Source organism: Aphidius gifuensis, linkage group LG3 (assembly GCF_014905175.1).
Source record: "Aphidius gifuensis isolate YNYX2018 linkage group LG3, ASM1490517v1, whole genome shotgun sequence".
NCBI lineage: Eukaryota > Metazoa > Arthropoda > Insecta > Hymenoptera > Braconidae > Aphidius > Aphidius gifuensis.
The window spans coordinates 8,521,148-8,543,761 of record NC_057790.1 but is presented as its reverse complement, the minus strand read 5'-3'; the positions used below and the strand labels follow the sequence as shown (position 1 = coordinate 8,543,761).

Below are 22,614 nucleotides of genomic sequence, written 5' to 3'. Positions count from 1 at the left end.
ATTAAAAATATATCAATTAATTATTAAGAAAATTTTTTCTTTTAATAATAACAAAAAAGTTGTGATAATTATTAATAATAAGCCAGGAAATTAACAATCGACCCGGCAAAGTACAAAAAAACACCGCTAGATAACCGGAATAACAAAAATATACATATATTATATATACATTTTTTTTTTGTTTTTTTCCAAGGAAAGCATCACAGCCTCCAAAAAAGACGCCATTTTTAAATAACCGGTCGGAGTCCCTAGCCGGTTTTTTTGTGTGTACAACATAAATATTATTTAACAATAAAAAAATATAAATAATCAGAAATGTGAGTTATCAAAAATGAGTAAGTAATTCATTAAAAATAATAACAACAACAAGTTATTCGAAATAAAAAATATATAAACATTGTAAAAACATTTTTAAAAAAATTCAAAAAATAACCAGTAAATTGAGAGACGGGCCCTTCCTCAGTTTTGGCATTATTGGTTAGAATGATAATTATATTTACAATATATAACATATATCAATAAAATAATTGGTCTTTCCAAAGTTGGTGTGTTTGTGTGTTATAATTAAGTTAAAATAAATCATAAAAATAACTTAATACATAAATAATAATAAAAAAAAAAAAAAAGAAAAAAAAAATGTCGTCAGTTGAACCAAGACGTCGGAGTAGATCAGAAGATCGTGGAAAAGAAAAAAGAACAAAAGATATGAAACGGAGTAATTCATCATCAAGTCCAGATACAAGTCGTGGTAGAAATCAAAATGACAAAGATAAACGTATACGAGGCAGAAGAAATAGAAGTACATCCCAGTCAAATTTGAGTATATCAAGTATTGATAGTCGTAAACGAGATGGTTCATCACAACCAAATCAATCACAACAACAACAACAACAACAACACCATCAACAACAGCATCATCATCAGCAACAACATCAACGTCAACAAAGACACGATGGCGGTGGTGGTGGTGGTGGTGGTGGTGGTGGTTGGGGTGGACGTGGTGATAATAATAATCGTAATAATGGCATGAGAATGAATAATCATGATAATGGTAATCGTGGATTATTTCGTAAACGTCGTGGTTCACCAGGTAATTGGCAACGTGATCAATATCATGATAAACGTCGACAAATGTCTGGTGGACGTGGACATAATAATTATGGTCATCAACGTTTTGACAATAGAAATGATAACAGATTTAGAAATAATTCATTTAATAGATTTCGTGATAGAAATAATTGGCAAAATCGTGGTGGACAAAATCGTGGCTTTAATGACAGAAATCATCATCACAATAATCGTGATTATAATAATGACAGAAATCATCAACGTGATAGATACTATGAAAGAAATAACGAACGCTTACAACGTAATAAAAATATTACTGATGATTTAATGGATGTTGTTATTGGTGGTGGTAATAAAAATACAACACGTGAACAATCACCAACATGGTCAATTGATAAAAGTCCAGATAATAATAAACGTTCAAGACAACGTGAATCACGTGATAATTTATCATTATCTAAAAATGATGATGAATCAATTGAACGTAGTAAGAGTCCTGGTATTAAAAAAAAGAAAAGAAGATCATTATCATCATCATCATCATCATCAACTGATAGTAGCAGTTCAAGTAGTAGTAGCAGTACATCATCAAGTACAACAAGCAGTAGTACATCGAGCAGTGATTCTGATCATGATAAAAAGAAAAAAAAGAAGAAAAAATTATCAAAAAAAGCTAAAAAAATTGAAAAGAAAAAAAGAGAAAAAAAACGTAAATTGAAGAAAAAACAAAAGAAAAAATTGAAAAAAGTTGGTAAAGATAAAAAATCAAGAGATGGTGTTGATAATATTGATGATGATGAAGATGATGGTGGTGGTGGTGGTGGTGATGAAAATAAGAGTATTGATAATAAAAAGGATAAATTGATGAAAGATATTTCTGTTGAAATGAATGAAAAAGCTAAATCAATGGCACCAATGACCAAGGAAGAATGGGACAAACGACAGAGTGTTGTAAGAAAGGTGTACGATGAAGAAACTGGACGACACAGGTAATAATAATACTACCTTTAATCACAAACAAAATTAAAAAAAAAAAAAAGTCATCTACCAAATTTAAATTTAAAAAGTGTTAATTAATATATTTATTTTTCTTTTGTTTTTATTTTAGATTGATCAAAGGTGATGGTGAAATCATCGAAGAAATTGTATCAAGAGATCGTCACAAAGATATTAATCGTCAAGCAACCCGAGGTGACGGTGATTACTTCCAATCCCGTATGCGGGCAAACAAATGACTTAAATAATTAATTCACTTTGTAACGAATTATTTTATAAGTTTAAATCAAGTTTAAAAAAAAAAAAAAGAAAAATTAATAAAAAGTATCGTGTAATGATTTTTCCTCAATTACTTTAAACATTATAATTAAATATAGATTATTATTATTATATTATTCAATTACCTTATCACAATTATAATTACAAAAAGAAAAATAATAATAATGACAGTCCTATTCTGGAAGTAATTCATTTTGGTTTGTTTTCTTTTAATTTCTGTTTTATACATTGTATAATATTCAGTACAATTGGATAAAGTGTGTTGTATGACCATCTCGATATACTGGGTCATCAGTTATTGGTGCTCGACAAAGTGGACATGTACGTTCTCTATCAAGCCATGTTGATACACAATTTTCACAAAAAATATGTTTACATGTTAACAGTACTGGAGTTGTATAATCTTCATGACAAATAACACATATTGGTCCTGATTCACCAAGTTCTTCTTTTGTTGGAGATGATCCAAGACTCTGAAAAAATAAAAAAACAAAAAATAAATCAATTGTTTAGTTGATATTTCATAAATAAAAAAATAATAATTAAATTACACATCATGTTAATTGATTTATGAACTTACCACATTTTGCCAAAATTTAATTGATGAATTTATCAATAATTTACCACGAGATAAAATATCACGTATTTTAGTTGCTCCATAAAATGATGCTAATAGTATACCCAATATAACTTCAGCACCTTGATAGGCTTCACGGAAATATGACATCCATGAATACATTGGTACTGTTGCACGATAAAATTGTGATATTGCTTCAATAAGAAGATAATACTTTCCCTGTTTATAATGAACAAACCAATTAATTAAATGTAATTATAAATTAATTTTAAATGTCATTTATATATGTATAAAAAAAAAAAAAAAAACTTACTCTTTTTTGAAAAGCCAATAAACTTTCTGGTAATAATGTGAGTAAGGTTTTTATAATAATTGTACATAATTTTATAAAAAAATCACTAATTGTTATACACCATAATAAATCAAAAAATGATTCTGATTTAACATAAATAAATAATGGTAAATCATTCAATGTAATTGATATAACAGCAAATGCACCAATAATATAAAGTATAATATTTAATAATATTTTTCTACTTCTTCTTTGTTGTTTTAATATTTCACCTTTTAAATCTTTATTTGCTTTTATAAATACAGCTAATAATAATAATAATGTAAATGCACCAGATCTATGATCATAAAAACCTTTTGCAATTGCAATTGCTGCAAATGGTAAATGATTTTGTATTGATTTTAATATGTCACGTGCTTGTGGACTAATTGGTAATGATTCAAGTGTTTGATCATCTTGATCTTGATCGTTGTTATTATTATTATTATTATTATTATTATTATTATTATTATTACTATTTGTTGGTGAATGTGTAGCTTCACGTATATTATTTAAAAAATTATCAGCTGTTGTTGCTGTTGTTTGTTGATTATTATTATTATTCGGTGGATTATTACCAAATGTATCATTTTGATTGTTTGTTGTTGTTGGTGATGTTGTTGCTGTTGTTGCATCATCAACAATTGTTATGACAAATGAATCTGATGGAGGTGTTGGTGCTTGTGCTTGTTGACCTGGTAAACGTACATTCAACCATGATGTCAGAGACATTGGATTCTGAAAAAAAAACAAACATATAACATTTTGTTAATATACTTATGATTAGTTATAGTTTAATTATAGTTTTTAAATTGTTTTTACAGAGCATGCTTGGGCAATAATTGGCCTGATGTCATCTAAATTTGTAGGTACACCATTTGGAAATATTCGTGATAACTCAGATGATGATCTCATCGTTGATTGAATTGGTTGATTTGCATGGGTTGTATGTGTCATCAAAATTCCTGATGATGACGATGGTCTTGGCGTTTGTTCACTTGGTATTTCGATTGTCACTGTTTGACTATCTGGTACCTGTTGACCATTTGACGTTGATTGTTCAGGCATTATTACTTTAATGATTTTTCTTTTCTTTTTTTTTAATGTCAATTAATTTATACACTTTCACACACAGTTTAATATTTTTAATATTGCTAATTTCACATCATTTCTAGTCACTCTTGTGACTCAAGACGTACGTCAATTGTCTTATCAATAGCCAAGACTGATAACAACTTGAAAAAAAAAAAAAAAAAACAAAAACTTTACTTTACAGTTAACTGAGCATTAAATTTACTTTGTCATTTTTTTATTTATTTTTAAATTGAAGAAAATTTTATTCAGCTGATTGAGATGTAATTCTTTATCGATTTTTATACTTCAGCATATACGTATATTTTCAATAATTGCACCAGGTTATGTTACGTCAATGATATAAAGATTGATTTTTTGTTAAAATTGGACAAGTCTACGTTGAACATGGAAATATATATTTCCCCTGTTTTGAACAATTCGAAACAACGTACTTTCAATAAAAAAAAAAAAAAATTGTCTGGCTATTGAGTTCTGGCTAGTAGCTGGAGTGGTGATGAATATATTGAAAAAACAGGAGTAGGGGATTGGAGAAATAATAAACACACCAAAAGCGAAGGAGATTTTTTTTTTTTTTTTCTGAGAATTTCCCTCTCTATGACGTTACGCGCAGGCTTTGTTATTGTTATTATTATTGTTATTATTGTTTTTGTATCTGTCTCTTTCTTGTCAACCGTATAAAAACAAAACATAACCTTTCGATACGATAATACAGTTCAATACAGTTGTTAAAACGCTTTTCAAACAATCAATATTTGATAATAAAATAACTCTTTGATATTTATTTTAATTGGTGAAAATGGAAGAAATGGAATTGGGTAATTCAGAGGAAAAATTGCGAAATATGAAGATGAAGGAGACTGATGATGTTGGAGAAGCAGTGGAACCTTTTGATGAACAGAAATCATCAGCAATGGCTGTTGAAAATGAAAACAGTGAAGAAGATAATCTTGAAAGCAATGATGATGATAATGATGATGATGATGATGATGAGGATGATAATGATGATCAAAATGATGCTGATAATGAAAAAGAAGTCAATAAATTGGAGAATATTTTATTGGAAAATCCATATGACTATACAAGTCATTTGTCGTTAATTAAAAAACTTCAAAGTATGGGTGAACTTGATAGACTACGTCGTGCTCGTGAAAATATGAGTTTGAAATATCCATTAAGTCCAGAGTTATGGCTGTCTTGGATCAGAGATGAAATTAAACTTGTTGTGAGTCCCAATGACAGACTTGCTGTTGAAAAACTCTGTGAGAGATCTGTCAAAGATTATCTCTGTAAGTGACAATTACTTTTAACTAAAATTATTTTATCAATTAAAATATCTGTATTGTTTTTTTTTTTAGCTGTTGACGTATGGCTGGAGTATCTCCAATTCAGCATTGGCGCAATGGGAAGCAATGACAAAGACAAGGATCCAAAAAAAGCAATAAGACAATTGTTTGAGAGAGCATTGACTGCTGTTGGTCTTCATGTAACCAAAGGTGCTATTATTTGGGAAGCTTATCGAGAATTTGAAAATATTCTTGTCTCTATGGTAAAAAAAAAAAAAAATTTTTTTATATAATTTTCTTTTAAATAACAAAGAAATACTTACTAAATTAATTAATAAATTTATCCAGGTCACAACTGATGCTGAACGAAAAGAAGGAATTGATCGTATAGCTGCTTTATTTCGTCGTCAACTAGCTTGTCCACTTCTTGACATGGAAAAAACTCTTGAAGAATATCTAGAATGGCGTTCTAGTGATGGTTCTGATTCATCAGTTGATGAAAAAATTGTCACTGCAAATTATTACCGTGCATCTACTGAATTAGCATCACGTCTTTCTTTTGAGGAGAGATTAGCTGCTTCCCAAAATACTGATAAAATTATTGATATTTACAAAGAATATCTCATATATGAAAAACAACATGGTGATCCAGGTCGTGTTTGTGTACTTTACGAGCGTATTTTATCTGATTTAAGTCTTGAATCACAATTTTGGATTGATTATATAAATTATGTTGATAAAACATTAAAAAATGAAGAATTATTATTACCAATTTATGAAAGATCAACAAGAAATGTACCCTGGTGTACAATAATATGGAAGAACTGGATTCGTTCATTAGAAAAATGGAATAAACCATTGTTAAATATTCAAAATGTTCTTGAAAATTCATTAGTTGCTGGACTACCAACAGCCGATGATTATCGAAATATTTGGATGACATATCTTGAATATCTACGTAGACGTATTGATCCATCATCAGATAATGAAAAACAACAAATTGAAGTTATAAGAAATGCATTTAACAAAGCATGTGAACATCTTGCTGGTCTTGATGGTGATTTACAGTGTGTTGTTTTACAATTTTGGGCAAGAACTGAAGCTGTCCATGCTGCTGATATGGAAAAAGCAAGAACAATATGGTCTAATATACTTGCACAGGGTCATTCGGCATATGCATCAAGTTGGCTTGAATATATAACACTTGAAAAATGTTACGGTGATACGAAACATCTTCGTAAACTTTATCAAAAAGCTCTTGTTGCTGTTACAGATTGGCCTGAGAGTATAACAAATTCATGGCTTGAATTTGAACGAGATGAGGGTACACTTGAACAAATGGAAATATGTGAAGATAAAATTAAAGATAAACTCGATAAAGTTGCTGAAGAGAGATTGAAAAATCCAAAACAGGGAAATTATTATCAGCAAAATGTTGCTCAAGAACAATTAGGAAAAAAACCGATGAAAAGAAAAGGTGATGATGGAGGTAGATCGCAAGGTCCAGCTAATAAACAAGGAAAAATTGATAGATCTAAAAAGCCAAAAGTAAATGATAGCTTAATCATTGAAAAAAATAAAAAAACTATTGAAGATAAGAAACAAAAAATTACACCACCTCCAGGATACATTCCTCTAGAGGAAAAAAAATCTAATAAAGTTCCACCACCTCCAGGCTATGTACCTACTCATGAGGAGAAAAGTATTGAAAAAGTTCCACCACCTCCTGGCTATGCTGCCTCTCAAGAAGACGAAAAAATGGAAACAAATCAAGATGTTGATGACAAAATAACAGTATTTGTTAGTAATTTAGATTATGATGCAACTGAAGAAGAAATAAAATTAGCATTAGCACCTGCTGGCAAGGTTACACTTTTTAAAATGATCAAAGATTTTAAAGGAAGAAGTAAAGGATTTTGTTATGTTCAATTGGAGAATACACAAGCTGTTGAAGATGCTTTGAAACTTGATAGAGTTCCAATAAATGGACGTCCAATGTTTGTTTCTCGATGTGATCCTGATAAAACAACAAGAGGTTGTGCTTTCAAATATGCATGTGCATTGGAGAAAAATAAATTATTTGTCAAAGGTAAAAAAAATATTAAATTAAATTTATCTTTTTGTATAAGTAAAAGGAAATGACTGAATTGGATTAGTAGCTTTATGCTTTTTTGTTTTTAAATGAATTCAGTATGATTTTAAAGAATACTTTGAATTCTATTAAGTGTGATTTAATTTTCAACAAACTATTGAATCTTGAGTAAAATATTATTTTTATTTTTACAGGACTTCCAGTGACAACGACAAAAGAAGATCTTGAAAATATATTTAAAAAATATGGAACATTAACAGATGTTCGTTTGGTAACATATCGCAATGGTCATTCAAAAGGTATTGCTTATGTTGATTTTGTCGATGATAAAAGTGCAGGTAAGGCTGTCTTGGCAGTTGATGGAATGTCAATTGGTGATAAAATTATCAGCGTTGCTATTAGTCAACCTCCTGAACGTCGTAAAACCAATGATGATACATCAACAAAATCACTTGGTGGTACAACAACAAGCAGAACACATTTTGGAGTACCAAAAACATTATTATCAATGGTACCACGTAATGTTAAGCCACAAATTAAAAATGACTCAACATCATCAACAATTCAAACTCAATCGAAACCAATGAGTAATCATGATTTTCGAACGTTGCTTTTGAGTAAAAAATAATTTTTTTTTTCAAATTATTGTTATTATTTTTTCTTAATATTAAAATACATCATAAGATAAATAAAAAAAAAAGAAAAGTCATATTTAAAAAAACAAAAAAAGAAAAACAATAAAAAAAAAGATGAATTTTTAAAAAAAATTAAAAATGGCAAATAAATAAGATGAACTATTTTTTATATATACAAAATGATGACAAAAAAAAAAAAAAGACGGTTGAACAATGATAATTAGTTTTAAATTTTAAAGATGTAAATTATTTGATAAAGTACGTTTTTGTCGAGGTGGTGCCACTGGTGGTAATTCATTAGTTGTTGAATTTTCAGGTGCAAGTCTTCTTGATTTTAGCCAAAGCTTAGCTCGTCCAGCAATGTGGTAATAGTAGGCGTAAAGTAAAGCAAGGATTGCCAAAGTGACGATAAGACCCGTCGAAGCGATGACAATAGGGAGAAACCACCAGTTCGATGATACCGTTGTTGTAGTGGTATCGTCGAACTCTGGTGAAGTTTGATTTGATTGTTCTGTTGGTTTGTATGGTTTTTTTGTTGGTTTTGATGATGGTGGCCTTGTTGGTAATGGTGGTAGATTATCACCAATTGCAATATCAGCACATGCACGAAATTCTTCTTGAGGACCACATCCAACAGCACCTGAAATTTTTTATTATTTAATAATATTATTTCGATTGATGGTCATGCAAGAATAATTATAGTTTTTATTATTACAACATATATCCATTGTTGCACAATTTGTTTTTATTTTTCATTCATTATAAAGCGCTTTCTAATCGACTAATTCATCGAAAGAATATCAATTAAGTCAGTATATTATTTAAAATATATATATATATAATTTCGTTAAACGACTTGAAGAATTGTATTTCGAAAAAAAAAAAAAAACTTACTTGTGTTATTGCCACAATCACCCCAATTATTTCCAGCAATATATTTCCACTGGAAGACACATTGTGCACAAGTCAAGTCATCTGGCAATTTAAAATATCCTTCGAAAATACGATTACCTGGTCCAGGATAATATTTTGATTGTTTATCCTCCATCAATAGTACATGTTTGTCAAGACACTCTTGTGTAACTTCTTTTCCATGTACTTTCATTGGACATACTCGAAACTCAAAATATCCAAAATGGTTGGCAGTTAATTCAACTATTTAAAAATATAATTTATTAAAAATTTTATATAAAATATTTTAGTCTTTAGTAATTAAAAAAAAAAAATAATTACCGCGAACTGGAATTGTATCTCCAGTTTTGTATTTTCTTACAATAACGCTGTTACCATATTTTCCACCAGTTTCATGTACTCGAGGCTGCATAAAAATAAATCAAATTAAAAAATAAAATCCAAGGTATCTTGAAAAAGAAGAATAAAATTTTTGTAAAAAATATTAACCGGTTTTGAATCCCATGGATCGCCACAAATGCCACATTTGCCTTTGTTGATAACCCATTGTTTAGTAAAACCACCTATGAATAAAATATAAAAAAAATATTAATAAATAATTTTATAAATTAATAATAATCAAATAATAATAAATAAATACCACAGTAGCATTCATGATCGTTATAATCATGTGGTGTATCAAAACCATAGCGCCACATTGACGCTCTTGATGGAGGTTCAATAAGTCTTCCATGTGATGACACACCAATAATAAATAAAATCGCTAAAAAAGCGAGGCTCAAAAAATACCTCATTATACTTCAATCAACGATGAATAATGATATCAATCACAAACTAAAAAAAATGATAAAGATAATAAATAATAATTACTACATGAATTAAATTAAAAATGGGAAATCACGGACTTTTTCATATGAACAATAGAATATGCTTTGAAAATTTTAATATAAAAATTAAGCAATTCATTAAATTCAAATTACTATTGTATTTTTAATTAAATATGTTATAACAATTGCCAAGAAATCTATACTACTATTTTTTTTATCTATTATGTATACCAACAATCTTAACAATACAATTCATGATATGAATGATAAAATTTTTTAAATCACTTTTGTAATATTAATTTGTTATTTTTTTTTAATAACTTTTTTTTTCTATCTAACACAGAAGTTTATTGATTTCTTAAAAAATTATTATAACTAATTTTTTGATTTTTAATTCAAGTCAAATAATTATTTTACTGTTTTATTTGAATTTGAAAAAAAAAAACAAACTATAAAATTCATTTTTTTTTTTTTCTTTCTTTCTTAATAAATTAATATTTAAATAATAATAACATACTTATGATTATTAATCTCAATCATTGAGAAACAATTGTTTGATTAATTTTTTAATGACAAAAAACCGTATGAGTAAAGTGTAAGTACTGAACCAGACGGACAAACCGGTTAACGGAGACTAAATGGTGAGTCTCTTGCTTCTTGGATTGCGACTTGGGAAAGGAACAAACCTTGCGTGTTTGTATTTTTTTTTTTTTATTTAACATACGTTTATTTTGTAGGAGTAGGTCATCTGAGCAGTCTGCTTGCCCGCATTTCGAACTATGATAATATTTAACATGAAGAAAATACTTAAATTATGTATTTCCTTGATATTTATTATTTTATGAATGATATAAAAGCGATAATTGTAGATATTAGATTATTTAAAAAAAAACAACTAGGTTTAATAGTAACTTCAATTTATTTTTTGAAAATATAAAAAAATAATATATTATTCTGTCGTTCTACTTAGAAAATTTTAATAAATATTTCATGAAGAATATGTTTATCGAACTTTCACGGTTTTGACTTTCAAACACTTCCTATAAATACAAAATGCAACTATCAATAAAAATTTTGATAATAAAAGAAAAAAACATCCGCTACAATAATTATTGTCAATGTGGGAAGAACAGTTAAATAAACAAAAGTATTAATCATTAAAAAAAGAAATAATTTTTTTTACAGTGTTTTAATTTCACGATGTTTCTTTCTCATGACTTTTTTTTTTTTTTTTAACATTATATTCGCTTTCATGAATACGACAAACCACAAATTTATACGTTTCAATGATTTTTTTTCAAGCAAATCTTACAGATGATAAATAAAAATTTATAATAATTTTGCATGTTTATCATGAAAACTATTTCACTTTCATTTAAATTAAAAATTATTTATAAATTTTAATTAATCATCATCATATTTACCGCTCTATTTATGTTGTATTTGTATTTTAAACGAAAAAAAAAGAAAGAATTAAAATTTAATTGGTTGACAAATTTTCATTTATTAATCATTTTTTCTAGGTAAAAATTTGAATATTATTATTGACTGTTTGACATTTATACAGCTCATAAAAATTCAGCCCTGGGGAGCTCAATCGATTTTCCATTTCACCTATTTTTAACGTCATTAAGTACTCGAGGAAGTAAAACCACAAAAAACAAAAAAAATTAAAAATTCAATGATTAACAGTAAGTTGGGGGAAAAAAATAATCAGTTATTTAATGGTGTATATTGTTTTTTTTTTTAGTCATAAAATTTTTGTTAATTTAATATAGAGCAATGAGTGATTGTGGGAGGAAGGTCTACAACCTCTCACATTTTGGTAATGATAGCCTTGACTCGAGTACATTTACACTATATCTTTGTAACCGGTTTTTATGTTACGTTCTGTTGGTTATATTTTTGCAGGATGGTGAATGTTTGGAAAAATATTTAAAATGAAACGATGCTTTAAATTTTATTTCCTGATTTAAAGATTCATCTGTTTTTTTTTTTTTTTTTTTTTGATGATTTTTTAAATTTCTTTCAACAAATAAATTATTACATTATAAAATAAAATATTCAACTAGCTAGCAATCAATTATTATTGTAAAAATTTAAAAGATCAAGGATTTAAGATGATGAGTTGAAATGAGTCAACATAAAACAAGAACATTTATCAACAACTGATAAAATATTATAAAATTACAATAAAATAAAAATATATGTTAAAACACGTTTTATGTTTTTGAGAACTACTTTGAGTCACAGGAAATGAGTAATTAATTGACAATGTTTCACGAAAAAAAAACTTAAATAAAAGCAAAATATAATTAGCCAATTAAATTATTAAAAAGTTAGATTCTTTTAAAATTCGTAATTGATTATTTTCATCTTTGAAAACAAGTTAACTAATTGATTTATTTTCAATTAGTTGCTTAGCCTGTTTTCTTTTCAGCTCAACCGAAACAACTTTTAATGTACAATTAGTTTAAAGGAGTGTCCCCAACAATTGGATTTATTCTTAAATGAATTATCATAAAATTTCATTATGAATAAATAAAAATATTAATATATATATTAATAATCATTTTTTTTATCTTGAATTTATAATAATAGTATAAAGGAAATGATGAATCATCACCTTGGTCACTCAGCCTTCAAAATGTATGGCAAAAAAAAACTTTTATACCTTGTTGATGCATTATTTATTAAAAAAAAATATATATCTATTTATAATAATTTAAATATTAATTAGTCTATGAAATATTGAAAACATTTTTTTATATATATTTTCTACAGTTTATTATTTGACAATTAAATAAAATATCTAAAAAGATACAATTTATATATATTATTCGAGTAACATTCAATGAAAATATTGAGCAACATTGTGTACCGATTATTGTTATTTAACATGTGCGTTTAATATTAAAATTTTTAAATGAAAAAGAAAAATTATTATTATTAACGAGCAGCCTTGTGTATATTTTTTTTTTTTAATTACAACTTTTTTGATTTTGATTAATTAATTTCATGTAAAAATAACGAGGAATTTAGAAAAAATAATAATAATCGTTTAAAGTTTTTTTTTTTTAATAAAAACATAAGCCTTTGTAATGATTACATGTTGGCACAAAATGAGAATGTAAAATTCACGGGTATATAGAAAAGATAGAAAAGAAAAAAAAAACAAAAAGTTCTTTTCATTAAAAGGAAATAAAAAAAGAAAAAAAAAAGTGCTTTGGCACAAAATTAGAATGCGTTCCAGACCATTCTTCTCATGAGTGTATACATAGAATATTGTCTACTTATAACTTATTTTAATAAATATAATTGTTGTAATTACTAATAAATAAATATCTAGTTTGTCGACTAAGACAATGATATTCGATATTGGTTCCTAGAATTCCTCAACTAAAGGATTATTTTGGTCCTTATTTATTGAAATAAAAAATGAATAATTAATAACAAACTTAACAATTAAGTTGTTAACAATAAATATGAATTAATTGAAGAAACATGTGAGATTTTGTTTAAAACAAAGAATAAAAAATTTTCTCTTGACAATTTAGTTTTAATTTTTTTAATCATTGTTCATTAAGGCAATTTTATTTTTTAAATTTCATTTTTATCTTGCTCGTGATTTTATTTTACTTTTCAATAATTTATTTTTATTCATTTTCATTCAGCTACGGCCTACGATTGTAAATTTCCTTTTTTTTTTTCTTGAACTTAATTGTAATTTTATTATTCACTTTGAATGTTATTTCTCAACCAATTTTGTAGATTTTAATTTAATTCTAAAATATAATTTTAATTGTGTTTAACAATTTAATAAATTACCGTTGATGATTTTTTTTTTTTTTTCTAGTATAAATTGATTTTTAAAATTTTATTTTTATTATCATAAAATTAAAATATCATCATGATTGATCAACTCAATACTTTTTTAAAATTAAATTATAAATATAAAGTAATTATTTGAGTAAAAAAAACAAAAAAAAAAGTTAATTATAATTGAGATTTTAATAATCTTGTTTTAGTTGTGCAACTTTTTTACTCCTAACAATTTTTTCACGCAGTATATTAAAGTGTCCCTGTACCTGAGAGACTTGTGCTTTGAGTGAAACAGTCAACTGTTTTTGGAGTTGCTGGACTTCCAAAATTTCTTGACGTAATGTTTGATATTCTTCTTTGACCTGATGAACTGAACGAACAAGTCTCAAAACAGATACCTAAAAAAAATAAATAAATAAGTTAAAAAATTACATACATATTCATGATAAACAATAACAAATCATTGAGAAATCATGATGTACAAACTGAATGAAAATAAACACCTCATTATCAGGGTCTGGAAATTGTTCTTCAAAGGTTTTAATTTTCCAGGTAATTGTTGCAAGTTTACCATTAGCTTGGTCGACCTGTATAATAACAAAAACAAAACTATGACGTCAATCAAGTACCTTCAAATAACCATACATTAACGTTATATAGGTATATATTTTATATATATATGTATATAAACGTCAGTTGAGATAGGTTAGCATCATGGTATAACTTAAATCTGTCAAAAATGTACTTACACTTTGCTCCAAATCAACAATTGCACTTTCCATACTTTGTTGATGTTTTAAATGAATCACAAAATACTGATAATTATTTTTACAATGTTTTTATAAATAAATAAAATGCCTTGTGATAATTGCCGGCAAAACCGGCTGTTTCAGTGTCTGTTGATCAACTGACGTTTTTAGAGAGCCTCGTAAATCCACCACCACAGTGCACTGGAGGTTTATCGATCGGAGCAGGTTTACTTACCCAGCGGGAAACATTTAAATATTCAATGCAACTATATATACTTGCATGTAAAAATATATTAATGAAATGCATAAAATATTTGTCAATGCATTTCTAACACATACAATTAATAATTGTTAAATTAATTAAAAAAATATTTTAAATTTTGTTATATTGAAATTATTTATAAATTTATATTATTTAAATTTTTAGTAAATTAAAATAAAATTATTCATACAAATAATTTTGTTTTCAATTCAAAAAAATAAAAAAGCTCAAGTAATCTATGAATGAAACATGTGTTTTAAAGTACCATACTGCTTGACCTCAATTTAGATACCGGTAAGTAAATATTTTTTTTTAATATGAAATATCAAGAGTCTGTATTGTATATACGTATTTTTTGCATCAAAGGTTCTTAAAAAACCAAAAAATATAAAAATTTTTAAATTAACGATTTGTAAATTTAGGTCAACATGTTTTTGATATTTTTTTTAATCTTTGATATTTTTTATGTTGATTCTTTGATAAGAGTCACATAAATCAGGCAAAAAGATAAAAATAATTAAATATAAATTTCATATAAGGTATATGAATATTGTTTTTATTTTTTCAGTTTTGTATAAATTTCATATAATTTTTCAAAAGCGAAATAATTCTGCTTTATGAATATAAGTCATTGAATTTTGAACATTAGTTATTTTTTTTTTTATAAAAATAAAATGTACCGGCTAAAAAGTATTTTAATTACTTTCATATGTTGTTTAGTTTTAAAGTTTGCCGAGGTAAGAAAATTTTTCAAAAATAAAAAAATATTATAATTTGGTTTTAACTGTTTTTTTTTCTTTTAATATAAATATACTTAAATATGAAGGCTGATCGTGCTGCTGATCAAACATTTTTCATAAATTCATTAACAGGGAAAATAAATTCCGAAAATAGTCAAATTGATGATGTACGTGATAAAACTTTGAAATTACTGACAGATGCATACAATGAGCAAATTAAAACTCTACATAATTTTATGGGACAACAAGAGTTACGTTTACAGAAAAAAACTGATTCTGCAAATATTGACCGACTGTCAAAATATCCTTGTTTAATAACAACACAAAAAAATTATTACAATGCATTAAGTGAATCTGAAATGAATATGAAAAAATGTTTTATCAATCAAGAGATTTATTTAAAACAAAAACTCACTCGTTCTCGTGTTGTAAGTTGATATTATAACTTTAAATATATATATATAATATATATATATATATATATATATATATTTTTAAACAGAGTTAACCTTAGTACCATGTATAAACTTATATATGATAAAATTAATAAAATTCAACAAAATGTTTAACCACAGACTGTGTTATACAAAAAAAAAAAATTAATTCTCATTATTTAGAATTGAAAATATTTAGTAATATTATTTTTTTAATTTCAGTATAGAGATGTTTTTGTAAAATTTATAAGCGAATGTAAATCAACATGTACAAAAGAGTCACCACGAGATCCTTTGACATGTGTCCAGTATATATTAAATACTGCAAATACAACAATGCAATATTACGTGAAACATAATGATAAATATTTTCTAAGAAGTTTACCTTCGTTGCTGGAAAACTATTTTAAGACATGTGCTATAGATGTTTTCAAAAGATTCAGTAGATACTTAAATGAGCCATTAGATAATGATCTCGATGCTTGTTTTTGGGAATTATCAAATAATAATTGTACCAGAGATTACGATGAGGTATAATAATATTAATCAAAATTATATTTGAATATGTATAAAAAATATTTACTTCCAGGCGAGAATGGAATCTCAACGATCAATCAATGATTATCCATCTATTCAAAAACTTCGAGATGTTAATGAAATTTTCACAATTGAAATGTCTAAATTGAAATTAAATTTTGACGTTATGATAAAAATATTAGATGCTGTGAAAAATTCATTTGTTGCTGATATCAGAAATATAGCAAATGATAATAAAAATGCATCGATAGCAAATTTTCTTTCATGTCAAATTTACGGTGAAGAAGATATAAACATGATGTACTATGATACAGAAAAAAGTATGAAAAATTGTCAGGAAGAAAATATTAACGATTCTTCAACTACGAATTCATTACCAAAAGCAGTAAGTTTTTAATTGATAATTTATATACTTCTTAAACCAGTCCATGTTTTATTTTAGCTTAATCTGAAATTAATAGCTGCTTAAATTGATAGGGACCTCCTCAAATTAAAGTAAGGGTGATCTCTATACCCTTGTAAAAATATTTCTCCCTGGTCAAAAAGGTTAATTATTCCGTATTTTATGTAGTAAACTGAATTACCTTGTTATTTAGCTGAATTATTCAGCAGTATTACTCCAGTTTCATGACTATACCTATTCTGTATATTTTATAAGTTATAAGGCAGTAATAATGTGTGAATTTCCAAAGCGTAAGAGGGGTAGTGCGCTTTTAGAAATTCACACATTATTACCACTGTCCCTAGTAAGCATAAAAATATGGTTCTCAAAAGAAGCGCATTAAAAAACTCTATCGTCCGCGTAATAGGTTTTTTGCTCTATTGATAATAGTTTTTAATCAAAAAACTAAAATGTAAATTTTGAAAAAATTTTTTTTCTTACTTAAAAATTTGTGGTGTCTAAACTATCCATCAGAGAGTATTTATCACCAGAGGTTTTTTGTTCGTAAATCTTTTCTGTTTTATATTTCATTATTCTTAAATTATTATTTATATAACTTAAAATAGTACATACGTTTTTATGTGAAAATTTTACAAGTTATAAAAACGGCGCAATAAATAACTCGACGCAAAATCATAGTAGAGACTTCGTATTAGGCTCAATTTATGTGTCTCAAAAAACTCTATCGCCCGCTTTGCGAAATTCCTTTCTATCTATAATAGTTTTTGAGAAAAAAAAAAAAAACTTCAAAATTTGACAAAAAATTCCGATATTTAATTCTTATGCTCGAAAACTGTTATTGAGAAAAAAAAAACCCTCAATGCCGTCACTAGATTTTTTTAAGGTGCATAATTTGAGCCTAATACGAACTCCCTATCTTGGTTATAACAAAAGTTATGGCTCGCCGAAAAAAAAATAAAAAAAACGGACCCAAAAATGTCATCATAGAGTTGAAATAAAATGTTTATAAGGCTCCAAAAAAAGCTTTGAAAAACTTTATTGCCTTTCTTTCAAATATGAATAATGTTTTCGTTAATTAACGGTTAAAATATGTCTAAGCAATAAAAATAACAATGGCCCTAGCCGGAGTATTGAAAATTTTTAATTTTCAACGGGTAACGCTGGCCACATGCCCCAACAAATGTTACCAGGTCTTTTTTATATATAGTTTTAAAATACTTGTTGTTTTCGAAATTTTAATTTAGCCATTTCTAAAAAAAATAGAAAAATGACAGGACAATGCAAAAAAATTGAGCAAAGATACGAGAAAAACTAAGAAAAATTCCAGAGAAATATTTTTAGAAGAAGCCTATACGTAACGTCGTCTGAAACATTATATATAATGTTTCAGACGACGTTACGTATACTCAATAGTCTTTATTGTTTGATTATAAAATAGAAAATATCATTATTAGTCAAAAAATAGTGATTAGAATAAACGTGAATGTAAAATTCTAAAAACTGTCATTAAACCCTGCAAAACTATCCATTGATACATGAGAATGAAAAATTTTTAAAATCCTTTTTCTGTTTTTTTATTACTCATCGCTTCGAGTGGAAACTGAATCCCGCAGACATATACTGATCCCAATTGGATCTGGTATGGTTAAGGTAAGCTAAATCCACGTTTCCCAATTCTTTCCTGATCCAAATTGAATCCAGGTTGCCGGACTTGAATTGAAGTTTGCTTTTTTTTAAAGTCGACTTCGGGATTCAGTAGAGTTTATTACTTATTTCTATGGATCCGGAATCTAATGGGCGTTATAGATTTTGGGTTAGATAAGACTGAAATTTCCACTTTGATCGATAATAAAAATCAGTACGTGAAACCAACTTATTAATAAATTCTGATCTTTCTATATAGTTTAACCATAAAAAAAGAATCTGAGAAATTTCATAAATGTTGGATAGGCATTATTACAGTATAGCTATATATTTAAGTTTAAATAAATATCAAGAGACCCGGTAGGATCTCGCCTCAATTTTAGAAAGAAAAAAATATATAGAACAAACGCAAAATCTCTTACCGGGTATATAAGTATTTTAAGTTTGTGCTCTGTGACGTCATAATTTCTAATTTATCAATTCATACATATTTATATACAAATATTTAATTTCGATATATTATGTTTTTAAATGATAATTTTGGTTAATTTTAGCTTGACAAAATAATTCGTGGACTCCTCATCAATAAAAACACCACATGTGCAATCGATCATCCCAAATATCAAGAAATTTGTGTTAAACGAAAAATAAATTTTGCTGAACAATATGTCAGGGATAATTTTAATCTTGAACAATGGAGTAGTAAAATTATTGAAACCGATGAGTCTTGTATGGAAGCTTATTATAAAAATTTTCAAGAAGTTTTGTCGAAAATTCAAACAGCAGTTATTAATTGTTTCGTGAGTGGAGAATATTCTTTTCAGTATATTAACAATTATTGATAGTGGAATACATGTATTTAATTTAATTTATATATATATATTTTGATTTCTTTAAATTAAATTTTGTAACTGCAGTAACGTCAGTAACTACGATTTCTTTATAATTTTGTCCATCATATAATATTAAATATATGTAATTACATTAATGGAAATGAGTTCAGAATAAAAAATATAAAATGAAACTCTAATGTTCTTTTTGCTTGAGTTTACCCTATTCGTATTTTTGTCCGATTTTTGTCTAGTTTTGCCGAGTTTAGGAACAGAGACAAGAACACGCTATGCTGCGGTAGGTAAAAAATAAGAAAAATTAGAATTATATAATATTAATATAATATTTGTTGTTAAATTAATAACTTGGTAAATAATCGCGCATACTGTTTGTATTTATATGGATATATACAAACGCCCTGAGTGGAAATTTCGCTCCGATTCGGATCCAGGTCGGATCCGGTTTACCTGATTACATATCCGGCTGGCCGGATCCGATTCGGACTGAAAATGTAACGCCGGCTAGGCTCCGGGTCGGACAATAAGGTCATAAGGACACCGTGGCTAAATCGGATACCAAATTATGTATCTGAAATTACATTTAAATCGGATCCGATTTTACATCCAAACCGGATCCGATTTTATACATATAAACTAAATCCGAATGTATACTTAAACTGGATCCAAATTTATATTTAAACCGGATCTGAATTTCGTTTTAAAAAAATGTTGATTTAAAAAAAAAAATACGTAATTGTATATGCTTTTTTTAATTATTTTTTTTAACAATCATTATTTAAATATAATTCTATCTTAAACAATTCAACCTAAACTAAACTAAAATTCCGGATTTTGCGGGGATCGATCTCTGGGCTATTCTGTTCAAAGTCGGAAACTCCATCCTATTGACCACGGCGGCGTACATGGAATCGATGAAATCAAAAGTCCTTTACAAGCGTAGAAAGTTATTTAAAAACTACAATAGAAAAATTTGATATGATTAATACTATATATATGCAACAATGAATTTAATATTATCAAAAAATAAAATGACATTCTGATTGAATAATCGGTCGGTTACTCGTAAATTTGATGTTAAAGTGAAACACAAGTTGTCTTGTTTTACTGGTAATTACCAGACTGTAAAGTTTGTATGCTTTTCTATACAAAAAAAAAATAAGTAAGATTATAATAACAGAATTTTTTTTTGTATAGAAAAGCATACACACTCAGAGAAGGATATGTTAACAGTTAACATACCAATATGTTTACATTAAACATACAAAAGTTTAATGTTAAGATCAAGAGGCACGGTAGTGCCTCGCGTCAAGTATGAGAAAAAAAAAAAAAGTGGGAGAAACGAGATTTAACTACCGTGCCTATATATTATCGACACAAAGCTAACCCTAACCCTCCAATTCCTCGGGAAATTATTTTAAAATATGATTGATCAGATAAATATATTATGTCTTCTGATCATTTTATTAAATCAATATCACACTTTTTTATAAAAAAAAAACACATTTTTTAGAAGTATACTTTTCTTTTAAACTTCAAAATCATTTTCAGAAATTGCGCTTTTCTTGAAATTCTTATAAAACCTTACCGCACTCTGACAAACATTATAAAACCAAAATCAGATCAAAGCATTATGGCTGCCAAGTCCAGAGCAATTCACAACCTTATAAAATAAAAATTGAGCAATAATAGTAGAATGGTGTGAAAGAACCTTTATTTATATCATATACAGTATTCAATATCGCATCGTTGGTGCTACAGTATTCAATATCGCAGCGATGGTGCGCGCGCCATATGCCGTTGGGATATGGGCGCGAATCCTGCTCATCAGGTGTGCTAATGTACTAATATACAACATACACATGCTTGCTGATAAACGTAACCTTTTGTTTATAGATCCTTTTGTCTTTATCGTGCCTTTGTTTCTTGTGCCTTTTGGAATATATTATTTGATTGATGTGAAAAATATTCTGTCTTCTGATCATCTTATAAATTAATTGAATCTTTTTAATAAAAATAAAAACAGATTTTTGAGATGTATACCTTTTTTTTAAACTTTAAAATCATTTTTAGAAATTGCGTTTTTCTTACCACAGTATCCAATATCGCATCGATGGCGCAAATTAAATAATGATACTTTAAGCTATGTTCCCAAGTCACATGTTATTGTTTATTTTTTTTTCCATTAAGTTTAATGAGTTTTTTTTTTTACATCATGTGTAAACAAAAATATAAAATATTTTTATTTACGAAAGGATTTATTTTCGATTATCTAAATCAGCTGCCAGAAGCATCGGTCTATAGAGCAAGAAAGCTAACATATTTAGATGGTGTGAAAAAACCTTTATATATGTCAGTATAGTATTCAATATCGCATCGATGGCGCGAATCAAATAATGATACTTCAACCTATGTTCCCAAGTCTCATGTTGTTATTGTTTATTTTTCTTTCCGTCAAGTTTAATGAGTTTTTTTTTTTACAGGATATGTAAATAGAAATATAAAATATTTTTATTTACGAAATTATTTACGAAAGGATTTATTTTTCAATATCAAAATCAGCTGCTAAAAGCATCTGTCTATAGAGCAAAAAAACTAACATATTTAGATGGTGTAAAAAATCCTTTATATATGTCAGTATAGTATTTAATATCGCATCGATGGTGCGTGCGCCATATGTTGTTGGGATATAGGCGCGAATCCCAGGTCTGTAAAGTTAGCACATACATTTATAGCACAATCAAACCAGACTATAAAAAACAAAAAAAAACGCACAAAAATTGCGGATTCCGCACAAAAAACGTATATAATTCGCACGTAACTCCTGATATAGTCCGGTTTGATTGTGCTATAATGTATGTGCTAACTTCACATACCTGCAAATCCTGTCATGCTAATTATGCTAATATATATACAACACACATGTTTCCTGATGAACGTAACCTTTTGTTTATATATCTTTTCGTATTTATTGTGCTTTTGGGAATATATATATATTATTATGTTATTATATAAAAAATATTCATAATTATATATTTATTTGATTTGAATTTGGATATTAATTGTCAAGGTAATTAATA

General features: G+C 27.1%; 6 protein-coding genes across 7 annotated transcripts; 3 read left to right on the top strand and 3 right to left on the bottom strand.

The window, feature by feature from the left end:
- Positions 1-2: 2 nt before the first annotated feature.
- Positions 3-2,303, top strand: LOC122851867 (putative mediator of RNA polymerase II transcription subunit 26). The gene is made up of 2 exons (XM_044151356.1): positions 3-2,057; positions 2,177-2,303. Exons 1-2 carry the CDS (start codon positions 637-639, stop codon positions 2,301-2,303), a joined length of 1,548 nt encoding a protein of 515 aa, XP_044007291.1. The 5' UTR covers positions 3-636.
- LOC122851868 (RING finger and transmembrane domain-containing protein 2-like) lies at positions 2,245-4,919 on the bottom strand. 2 transcript variants are annotated; one of them, XM_044151357.1, is made up of 4 exons: positions 4,074-4,919; positions 3,234-3,989; positions 2,924-3,139; positions 2,245-2,816 (listed from the first exon to the last, which is right to left on the bottom strand). In XM_044151357.1, exons 1-4 carry the CDS (start codon positions 4,317-4,319, stop codon positions 2,583-2,585), a joined length of 1,452 nt encoding a protein of 483 aa, XP_044007292.1. In that variant the 5' UTR covers positions 4,320-4,919; the 3' UTR covers positions 2,245-2,582. The 2 variants fall into 2 exon arrangements, with proteins under 2 accessions (XP_044007292.1, XP_044007293.1); XM_044151358.1 differs by having other exon boundaries at positions 4,127-4,217.
- An 80-nt stretch (positions 4,920-4,999) lies between these two features.
- On the top strand, positions 5,000-8,594 carry LOC122851852 (squamous cell carcinoma antigen recognized by T-cells 3-like). The gene is made up of 4 exons (XM_044151333.1): positions 5,000-5,632; positions 5,702-5,892; positions 5,978-7,718; positions 7,916-8,594. Exons 1-4 carry the CDS (start codon positions 5,143-5,145, stop codon positions 8,347-8,349), a joined length of 2,856 nt encoding a protein of 951 aa, XP_044007268.1. The 5' UTR covers positions 5,000-5,142; the 3' UTR covers positions 8,350-8,594.
- LOC122851883 lies at positions 8,356-10,778 on the bottom strand. Its single transcript, XM_044151381.1, has 6 exons — positions 10,613-10,778; positions 9,909-10,102; positions 9,758-9,831; positions 9,590-9,674; positions 9,251-9,511; positions 8,356-8,996 (listed from the first exon to the last, which is right to left on the bottom strand). Exons 2-6 carry the CDS (start codon positions 10,060-10,062, stop codon positions 8,590-8,592), a joined length of 981 nt encoding a protein of 326 aa, XP_044007316.1. The 5' UTR covers positions 10,063-10,102; positions 10,613-10,778; the 3' UTR covers positions 8,356-8,589.
- Positions 10,779-13,211: 2,433 nt separating this feature from the next.
- LOC122851894 lies at positions 13,212-14,848 on the bottom strand. The gene is made up of 3 exons (XM_044151394.1): positions 14,667-14,848; positions 14,421-14,504; positions 13,212-14,315 (listed from the first exon to the last, which is right to left on the bottom strand). Exons 1-3 carry the CDS (start codon positions 14,697-14,699, stop codon positions 14,106-14,108), a joined length of 327 nt encoding a protein of 108 aa, XP_044007329.1. The 5' UTR covers positions 14,700-14,848; the 3' UTR covers positions 13,212-14,105.
- Positions 14,849-15,617: 769 nt separating this feature from the next.
- LOC122851880 lies at positions 15,618-19,529 on the top strand. The gene is made up of 5 exons (XM_044151376.1): positions 15,618-15,665; positions 15,755-16,096; positions 16,325-16,633; positions 16,692-17,024; positions 19,241-19,529. The coding sequence occupies exons 2-5, from the start codon at positions 15,905-15,907 to the stop codon at positions 19,526-19,528; spliced, it is 1,122 nt and encodes a 373-aa protein (XP_044007311.1). The 5' UTR covers positions 15,618-15,665; positions 15,755-15,904; the 3' UTR covers position 19,529.
- Positions 19,530-22,614: the final 3,085 nt, after the last annotated feature.